At 43.4% G+C, this 10,871-nt stretch overlaps 1 protein-coding gene across 1 annotated transcript in view; it reads right to left on the minus strand.

Moving 5' to 3' along the window:
* Positions 1 to 10,832, minus strand: part of PARD6B (par-6 family cell polarity regulator beta) — a 26,436-nt gene extending 15,604 nt beyond the window's left edge. Inside the window, exons 1-2 of the mRNA XM_019510244.1 lie at positions 10,703 to 10,832; positions 3,250 to 3,472 (exon numbers count right to left, since the gene is read on the minus strand). Of these exons, the coding sequence (XP_019365789.1) occupies positions 3,250 to 3,472; positions 10,703 to 10,768 (289 nt within the window). The 5' untranslated portion in view covers positions 10,769 to 10,832. The remainder of the gene's footprint in view (positions 1 to 3,249; positions 3,473 to 10,702) is intronic.
* Between the last annotated feature and the right edge of the window lie 39 nt (positions 10,833 to 10,871).

Below are 10,871 nucleotides of genomic sequence, written 5' to 3' on the forward strand. Positions count from 1 at the left end.
TGGGGGGCGCAGAGCAGCGGCTCTGAGAGCCACTCTAATTAGAAGTACCCAGAGTGCCAAATGCATCAGACAGAGCCCCCACGCTGAAAAAAAATCGCCGTGGGGACACTTTACCCAAATGTCATCAAACAAGCTATAGTTAAAGCACCCCTGCCACCATTTTTCAGTGTGGGCATGCTGATGCCTGTGACGCTGGAGTCTGCTGCAGCGTGGTAATTACCGCTCTGATGTGCTGTAATTGCAGCACACTGGAGCAGCCTCCATACACACATATAAGCACCCTCTTATACTTGTTAGACCACCACCTCCTTTTCCTTTTCCATTAATTAAGGATCTTAATGTTTCCCTGCTCGAATTAACTTAGGGGGAAAACTCTCCCACTGGAAAAAAAAATTCCATAGAAAAAGTCTCCAGCAATATAAAAAGGTATGTTAAAAGGCACAAAAAAAATAAGAAAACGTAGCATTTGTTTATCAGCTTGACAAATTCCAGTTCTGAAAGAGATACAGATTGAACCTGGAAGGTGACATAGCAGAGCCTTATCAGAGGTTGATATTTTTTCAGGCATACCCAATTTTCACTTGCACTCAGGTATATAATATTAAAAAGACTATGCAATCAAACAATAAGACATGAAGAGCTGCAATTTTATCCACCTGAACAATCAGATTATTACATATGTTTATTACTAATTTTCAACTCAATAACTTGGCTTGAGTTGCTACAGAACTCTTCCATAATGTGCTTACTAAAGAAATAAAATAGAATGAGTTTCTTTCAATTTACTTTATATAATAAAACTTGAGGTTTCACATCCACTGATAAATAATATTGATTATCAGTATGTAGTTCATAGCGAGTACAACCTGTATGATATAAATGGTAAGTTTTAGCTTTCAGACTTTATATAACTTGGGTTTAATGCTCTTTGTTCCTTAGAGCTCTCAGCTCAGAGACAGTCACAAAAAATGTGTTTGGTATCAAAGTGAGGAGGGTGAAAAAAAGTGACTGACTGCCACACTTTCTTACTGACCACTAAATGGAGTGACTTGTATTAGAATTGGTCAGTGTACAAAACAAACTGCTCTACGGCCCAAGTTAATAACTTTACCTTGAATGCATGTGTAATGAGTTATATGTAAAACTCTAGTAACATAGTAAAACATATGGTGCTAAAACATAACCTCAATAATCCTAGTCTGACAAAGTAGCTTAACTACACTCGTCATATGGCTACTGGAGGGGATTAAATAGAATCAGACTCCAGAGATGGAAGAAATGCATTAGATCATCAAGTCCATCTCTGCCAATTCAGGGTTGAAATATAAAGTACATACCTGTTCCCTGTGCAACAAAAAAGTAGCAAATACATCTTGCTGGAAATTCTGTACCTGACAGAGGTCCAGACATTATTCATAGATTGTTAGGGGCTAGAAGGAACCTTGCAGATCACTGGGTCCAGCCCTCCGCTCTAGGCAGGAAGACAACTGACCCCAATGAGGTGACTGTCCAGTCTCCTCTTGAAAACCTCCAGGGTAGGTGATTGCACCACCTCTGGAGAGTGTTTATTCCACAGTCTGGACACTCTGACTGTGAAGGAGTTTTTCCTGGTATTAAGCCTGAAGTGGCTTTCCAGGAGTTTGTATCCATTGGTCCTGGTCTTTCCCACGGGTGCCTTAGTGAACAGTTGTCCACCAAGCTCCTGATGCACTCTTCTGATACAGTGGTAAATGGCTATCAAGTCCCCTCTCAACCTTCTCTTCTTTAGGCTAAAGAGGCCCAGGTCCCTCAGCCTTTCCTTGTATGGCTTGCCTTGCAAGTCCCTGATCATATGGGTGGCTCTTCTCTAGACCCTCTCAAGTTCTTCCACGTCCTAATTGTAATGTGATGCCAAGAACTGGATGCGGTACTCCAACTGCAGTCTCACCAGCGCTGAGTACAGCAGGAGTATCACTTCCTTAGTTTTACATGAGATGCATCAGTTGATGCACGCCAGTGTGTTGTTTGCCTTGCTGGCCACCGCATCGCACTGATAGCTCATGCTCATGCGGTGGTCAATCATTATCCCTAGGTCCCTTCCAGCTGTGGCACAGGTCAGGCTGTCACCTCCATGCCTGTATATATGTTGAGGGTTATTTGTCCCCGGATGGAGCACCTTGCATTTGGAAATGTTAAAACTTCATCTCGTTCCAGTCTGCCCAACTCTCTAGCCTTTCCAGGTTAGATCAAAAGCCTTTTGGAAGTCTAGGTATATAACGGCTACCTCGTGTCCCACGTCCAGGTGGCGAGAGACCTGGTCGTAGGAGGAGATGAAGAAGATGAATTACAAGAGGTTATTACTGCCCTGGATCCAATAAAAGTTATCACCCCCAAAAAAATCCTTGCCTCTTGTGCAATTCCTGGGCTATCATGGCTACCAAATGTCATTAAGTGTTTTGTTTGAAAACTTAAGTTTCAAGAAAAGGATGAGTTTTTAAAAGACTCAAAAGAAACAGATGATTTGGATCCTAGATGAAGTTCCCAGCTCAAAAGTAATCAATACTGTTGATGTTTCACCCAGTAGCAACAAGAAACAACAAAACTCTATTTTTAATACAGCAAGTTGTAATTAATCTGTTATTCAGAACTCAACTACACAGTCGTCTTGTTGCTGTAATGTAGGAGAACTTTGTTTTGCTTTCTGTGTGAAGCAAAGCAGGCCCAAGCATCTCTTTGAATATTTTTTTAAATATTTTAATCTGTCTTAATAAAAGTCTTGGTAAAAAAGGGGTCACATACTAGAGAATGCTGTTCTCCAGTTTTAATGTCTCCATCCAGTTTAGCTAATAATTAACCATACTTATTTATGGGGGGGGGAAATCAGTTGAAAGCAGGTGCATCCCTACTCCTGCCCCTGTTCAAGGAACCGCCAACATTTATTTTGGTAGGAAGCAATGGGTTTAAATCAAAGTTATTACAGACATTTACACCTCTTTGTATTTCTTTAGAAGTTGTTTGGTAGCTGAGTTAGAGGACAAAGGTGCAACAACACAGACTGTTTTCTGAGGAGTCTGTGATGGGAAAGGACATGTAGGAGTCTGAGCAAAGATCAGTAAGAAAAATTAGATCATTATGGAAATCATAATGAAGAAGCAGAACTGTTCCCAACATGCGACTTTTAGGAATTTGAATTGGAACAGGGTATGAATGCATACACAAATGGGGCTTAACTTATTATTTTACACAGTGTTTACAAATATCTATACTTACCTTTCCTTTGAATGAAAATCCTGAGCAGAGGATTGGCTGTGGAAACTGCTTTATGATAATTGTCATCATTATTGATAGGCAGCAGATCTCCATGAACATCTGTATATCCAACTAAAACTTCAACATTGGGTATCTTGTGTACATGCTGCAATAATCCATAAAATTCTTCAAATTTTCCAGGTTTTGATCTTTCCAGAGAAAACCGTCGAAATTCTGCTCCAAACTACCAAAAAAAAAAATCTTATTTTAAAACCAGATCAAAGTACAAGGCTACAACAGAATAATTTGACAACGACATTAATAAGTTCATCACATTAAAAATGTGCTCCACTTGAAACAAGTTAAACTTAAACGATAGCAAAATTCCTAAAAGCTTTAGTGAGTGTCAAAGGCCATGCAGCAGTGTTCAAATATTTCCATTACTTGTCTTGAAGTAATCAACTCAAATGTGTAGCCTTGATCAACATGCATATTTCTGATTCCATACAATTTTGTCCTTACTATTTAAGTAAGAGCACAAATGATCACGTAGAAGGTTCTTCAGCTGTAAGATGACAAAGCAATCTGAAAACCATTATGAGCTACATACCTACAAAAAGCAACTGGGCTGTACAGGTTGCAGAACCACAGCCATACAATGAGAGTCTGGGATAAAAACTGTACCTAATAACATTTATTTTGCCATCATCTAAAGCAGGGGCTCTCAACCCACGGCGCACAGGCCACATGCAGCCCAATCAGCACACTGCTATGGCCCATGTGACACCCTGTTAATTGGATACACTGGAAGTAAATTGCATGGGTGCGGCCCACATAACACATCAAGAGCAGAAAGTGTGGCCCACTATGGCAAATAAATTGAGAACCACTGGTCTAGAGAATAACCAAGACTTTGGGGGTCTTTTTTATATTTTTATGAACAGACAAAAGCTTACTATGAGAGAGTTATTCTGGCAGAGGGCTTTTGCCAGTACATGCTTATAAAGATAAGCTACAAATGCAGTAAGAGGGAGCCAGTATAAATGCACCTGTACAGGTATATTAGCAAACCTTTTCTAGTTCAGACTAGGCCTAAATCTTAATTACTTATTTTTGCTAGCCTAGTGGCAGTGCCTAACACAACCAGCTTTGTTGTAGAACTAAAAGACCTGGAGTAAACCCTTGCCAGCTGTGCTTTTCTCAATAAACCTTGTTTCACTTGGCATTGAGACCATTTACAATCTCTGTAAATTGCATCCACGCAGTGTAGGAATATTTTGCCCAGCAGACCTGGTCTTAAAATGTGAGCTGACAGATTTAAGTGCTTGTAGTGAAAGGCAATCTTTCCATTTCAAAGCCATTATGGTTTTTCACAACATGTAGGGTATTGAAAGTGTGATAGGCTCATCTATGCCTAATCTACTAACAGAAGTTTTACCAGCACTATCAATGTCTTGCCACTGTCAGACACGTATTACAGAATTTCACATGTACACACTGAAGTCTGCAATCCACTACCAGTTTAAGTGTACATTTTTAAGTTACGTTTCTTCTTGTAAGTTGTGGAAAAAACCTTTACTGTAAGAACTAAATTCAAGAGTTAGTCAATTCAGGCACACAGCTCAGCAGAGTCCTTGAAACAGAGCTCAAGAAGTGTGAAATACCCCATTTATCTCCAAGGGGAAACAATAAAGTCAAAAGGCACAAACATTTCAGCTCTCACTATTCAATCATTAATGCAGAAACACCAAGATAATAATCTGTAAAGTGGTGCTCAGCTGTGCACTTGTGCAGCAGAATCAAGCTCTGTTGGACTAGGAAAACTAAGAGTATCCCATCTTCTAAAATGTTTAGTCACTTCCCCCCCAAGCTTTCAAAGGGAAAAGGAGAGGGTCAATCCTATTCCTTAGCCTATTTAAACACCTGTCTTTATTAGATTCAGATCTTTATTTCACTACCAGTCCAGCTCCAATGACAGCAACAGTAGAAGTGGTGATGAAAGCAGGGCTCAGAATCGCACAGTAAGATGGCCACAATTGAATCTTGGTGATAAAAAGCACATCAATTAGTGGAGCTGTGATAACTGTAGCTAATATGCATTTTGCTAATCCAGATACTCTCCTCAGAGTCAAAACCATGCACCCTCCTCAGCGCCTCACATTTAAAGCTCTTTCTTTACTTGCATAACAGTACTACCTACAGACCAAATCAGAAAAGCATCCAGCTGAGCTAGGCACTGTTCCTACACAGTAAAAGGCAGGGCAGAGTTAAAGCAAACTAATGTGTGGGGGCAAGACTGTCTAAAAGGACATGAACCAGAAAAAAAAACAAAAAAAACTGCAGGTTGTTTTAAAAATCCAATAGCTAGCATTTTAAAACTAAAACTTGCCTTGTCTACACAAAATTTTTTAAAAGTGAGTTTGTCAGTGTAAACAATAGGATCTTGCTTTGTATAGGCTAACCCGAAGAGACAAATGGGAGTGCCATGAAGGAAGGTAGTTGCCTAAACTCGTTCCTGTACACAAGCACAGATGCTGCTCCAGTGCACTTGAATCAGCTGGAATGTGACAAATAACACGCTGCACCAACCTCCTGCATCTCATGCATCAGCATCCACGAGCTTAAAAATGGTGGTGGGGACACTTTATCTAAAGCTCAAACAAGCTTTAATTCAAGCGCCCTCACTGCCATTTTTAAGTACAGGGACACTGATACATAAGATGTGGTAGCACTTTAATTAGGATGGAGCTACTCTAATTAAAGCACCAAACATGTGAAGTGCCCCCAGTGATTTCAACTGGGAAGTTAGGAACCTAAACATATTAGAGGTGCACTGATATATCAGTTGGGTATTGGATAGGCACTGATAAAAGGAAAATTAACATAATTAGCTATTGGCTTTTTTTTGCCATTGTAGCTGATAATGTTGTCCAATAATTAATTATGCTGGGGCTGCCAGATGCCTGACCCCAGACACAGCACCAGGTTTCAGGCTGCCCCAAGCCCAGGGGCGACGCCAGCCTCTTCCTACATGGGTGGGCAGGATGCGGTCTGCCAGGACATTCTATCTGGCCCCTTGGGCCCCTAAAAGAAAAATTAATATTAATCTGCCCCTGGCTGCCTGTCATGCAGCCCTTGACGGCTTGCCAAAACTCAGTAAGCGGCCCTCTGCCCAAAATAATTGCCTGCCCCAGGGCTATAGCCACCCCAAAAATTCACCTTAGTCCACCTATAGTCACCCCCCTCAGCACTGCCACCCACCCTGCACAGTTAAGCCCACCTTGCTCCAGCCCAGCCCCAGGCCCACCCCCGAGAAAAGGCTAGCACTGCTGCTGCCAGGAACACCGTTCTTTTGCAGGCTCAGCTGCATGGGGCAGACAGTAGTGGTACTAGGAGGGGTGGCTACAGAGGGACTCAGGCAAATTTTTGGGTGGCTATAGCCTCCCCAAGCCCCCCTCCCCCCTGGGGGTAAGGTATACCCCCTGTGTAGTATACCACATATTTCTTAGGTCCATATTGAATAAATGAGACTGAATTTGCCTTCCTGGAAATTAGTCCTGTTATCACGCCCCAGTCAATCTTCATCTCCCTTTTACTCACCAAAAGAGTGTAATCAAAACTTTTATTTGCATTCACTTGGAAGCCTGTCATAACTCCATGGAGACAAGGACCCTATTATTTGCTCATTACCACCAAACAGAGCACAACAAAACAGTTGTATATAGAGGTGCACTGATACATTAGTCCGATATCAGATCGGCACCATATAAAGAAGATTGATCATATCAGAAAATCAGCCTGATGCGGACAATAATTCAGCCGATAAATGCCCATGCACGCGCACAGCTGCAGCACAGCACGTAGGCGGCGAGAAGCACAGCCTGGTAGGGGCTGGGGTAAGCACTGCCCAGTCGAGGCAGGTGCAGGATGAAGCCATAGCTCGTCTGGGGGGGTATGGGAAGGGGGCAGGGGCAGCTCCCACCACGGTGTGCCACTGGTCTGGCGCTCGCCTGCTCCCAGCCCGCCTCACCCTGTGCGGATCCAGGGGCACATCCCCCCCATTCCCTGCTGGATGACCGGCAGAAGCAGCAGTGGGAACTGTCAGATGAGTGGCTCCCACACAAGCAGCATGCTGCAGCCAGAAACACGGCTCCGTTCTGGCTGGGCTGGGCTGTGCTTGCCCCAGCCCCAGCCCCACTCCTCCCTCATTGCAGGAGCCTTGATCTGTCCCCCCACACCCCTTTCCTCCCCTTCCACAACACCAGACTTACCAGCTGCACTCAGCTCTCTAAGCTGCTGGGCTGGTATTGGAAATCAGATCAGTATCAGCCAACATGCCTCCTTAAAAATCAGCTACTGATACTGGCCCCCAAAATCTCTACTGGTGCACCCCTTGTTGTATACCTTCTGAACTCCAACACTCCACCCTTCTTGCAAGTTTTAAATAAAAAGATTCACTGCAAATATCCCCATTCTGTAGATAATCTAATTATGGTAATATTAGCCAAGAGTAAGGCTGAATGAATCATCTGCATTCTGATCTCAATCACACCTGCATACAAAGTAAATAAAAACTGGCAGGAGGAAATTCCTTTACATCAGCAACCCATGCTTCTTTGTGACATCAGCAAGAATTTCTCTTTGGTTTCCTTTAAACACTTTCCCATAAAATTTGAAATAGGAACAACAAAAGAATTTCTCACATTACACTTTTATTCCTTTTTATTTTATAGTTTCCCCAGAAGCTATTGTTTAATGCAATTAAGTGAGACAAAAGAAAGTGCCAGAGTTAAAAGGACTGTATGTCTGACATTACTGTAATATGGCAGATAAAGGCCTAAGCTTTCCTAAATCACATGCATATATAAATAAGTATATTAAATTATGACTGCATCCAATGGTAGTTACTACAGGTAAGTGATAAGAGTCTGAAAGCCTGGCCCATAATTTTCCACATACTTAGCAAAGCGCTATTTCTGTTTCAAAGTGGGTAAGGTTTCTGAGCAAGAATTAGGTAATTTCATCAGTTTATATGCTCTCTCAAAACATTATATTATTTTTGCAGCTGAACATAAGAGTAAAGGAAAGTAATTTTTATTAAACAAGCTGCATTACAACAGAACAGGAGAGAAGAGCTCCAAGGAAGGCAAGGTTGCTTAAGATGGACATCCAAAGAAGAAAAAAAAAAATGCTTAAAGAAGTAGACTGCAGAAGAGAAAGGGGTTACCTGCTAATTGAGAACTAATGCACTTCATAAAACATGAATAGCATAACTCAAATTGGCATAAAGGGAACCCACTTTACAATGCAACAAATAGGGATATGTTCCAAAACCTCAACTGTACTGACCATTTCTACCACTTTTACAAGACAATTTTGGTACTCACCAACAGACAGTACACACAAGTACATGGCACTACCATAATGGGGATGACAACTACAGAAATAAGTGTCGCAGACAATGAGCAAAGAGCACAGATCCACACAGTAGACTATATTTTGGTGTGTGTCACTCCCACAATGCACTGCACAAAGCAGCATAAGAGTGAATTTCTCTCGCATATAACAAATTTTTGGTATAAAAAGGGTCATCCCATAAGAGAAAATTTGCACATACAGAACCTGTATAAAGCAAGGAAACCTGTACACTGGTTTGTTGCCCACTACCATACACAAAGATAGAAGACTCCACAACTGATACAGTAATCACTTTGCATTTCAAAAGAATGAGATTTGATGAGCCCAGTGAAACAAGTACAACTGCAAATATTCTTTGGTTCTAAAAAGTTCTTCATCCTTCTCAAAATATCCATTCTATAGCATCTCACTTGAATGGTATTGCCAGCAAGTGCATGCTGTAGTCTGAAACAGGCTTCTGCCCACATATACATCAGTTGCGATTTTGGTTAAGTTCTCCAGTGTAGATTAGGACACAGCAAAACTGCTCATTAGAGGACCTCTCCCTGTTCCCTGCACAGAAATACAACCGTTCCTGCAAAGATGTGCTTAAGCAAGACTGTTTCCTTCTTTATATTGCTTACAACAGAGACAAGCAGACCCAGTGACAGACCCTGACACCCACTAGCATATTACAGGTCTGTACAGAGCTTAAGATGTTCTCATCACTCACTAACAACTTACGCCTCTTCCAAAACACCAAAAGGGCATGCATATAAACCTGGCTCATCCTTGATAACATTCAGTTTTGTTCTCGTTCAAACAGGACATTTGTATCTGGGAACTGGTGGCCTGGAACACCAAGCTGATTCATAAACATTAGGGCTGATGAAAGAGGGGCTTTTATTTTTAGATGAAACAAAAAAAATGGTGCATCTCCAATTACATTAAATGAAAAGATAGAAGTGGAAAAAGGTTATGAGCAACTATAGCTATAGACATGCTTAGAATAGCACTTTTCATTTTAATCACCCAAGAGCTGTTACACCAATGGACTCTTATCTACGCAGGTTTTTTGAAACTGTCAAATTATTAGTACAACCTATGACAGAAGCTGCTGATACCTTGAGTATCTTTACCATGTCACAGAGCCTTTAAATATATCTATGCCCTGATCACAGTTAACATCAGGAAATATGGAAGTGGTAAAAATAGGCAGGGCGCAGACTGTTACAAACTAAACAGCGCGCGGGTAAAAATGCCCATACCAAACCTGCATTGCAGCTTCCACAAATGAAAGAAAACAAGTTCCCGAGTGTATTTGCTGAGAGGAAGGGGAAAAAAAAAAAAAGCGCCTTTTAGATCAAGTTACCCAACTGTATTTGGCTAATATGGCTTGACACACCCTTTCCTACCACAGATAAACACCTTTACAATGGTGAGCTCCAACATCGCCAGCAAGCAAGATATCAGATGGGACTGCATCTCGGTTGATGATTGAAAAGCACAGTTCAGATACATCTGGTTGCTTAGGGGCGTGGGAAGGCAACAAAATCAACCCATTCCTCAGACCAAGATCGCTATGGATGCCAGGAAAGAAAAAAAAAAAGATCGAGCGTGCAAATGCAGCCGTGACTTATTCAGCTGCAGCTCTACCTGCCGGGGGAGGTCTGCTGGTGCGGCAACCCTTCGTCCATGTAGCCCCGAGCGTAAGGGGTGTTTTTATCATCATCTGCCCCCCTCCCCCACGTTTTTCCTTAGGACCTGGCTGGGGGGGGTCCAGCCTCAGGCAGGGGCTCGGACTAGAGGTCCCCTCCCGCCTCCAGGCTCCCTTATTCCCCTGCACAAGAGAGGAAGGGAGGGCAGGGCAGGGCAGGGCAGGGCGCGCTCCCCCTCTCCGGCCGCCGCCTGCCCCCCGACCTGCGGCCGCTAATCTCCGCTCATCTCCCACGTCAGAGCCGCAGCTCGGAGCGATACGGAGCGGAGCCGCGGGGCCCTCACGCGGAGAACCGCCGCCGGGCCGGGCCGGGCCGCGAGTGACCCCGGGCCCGGCAGGTGAGTCAGCAGCGGGACCCACCTTGCTCTTCACCTCCATGGTGCCGAGGCCGCGGCTGCCCCCGACGCCGCGCTGGGCCCGGTTCATACCGCCGGCGGTCTGAGCCTCCTCCTGTGAGGGGAGGGGGGACGCGGGCAGGTCGTCCTCCAGGCCGGCCCAACCCGGCCCGGCCGCCGCTCAACGCGGGGAG

Source organism: Gavialis gangeticus, unplaced genomic scaffold (assembly GCF_001723915.1).
Source record: "Gavialis gangeticus isolate Ggan-Ray unplaced genomic scaffold, GavGan_comp1, whole genome shotgun sequence".
Taxonomy (NCBI): Eukaryota; Metazoa; Chordata; order Crocodylia; family Gavialidae; genus Gavialis; species Gavialis gangeticus.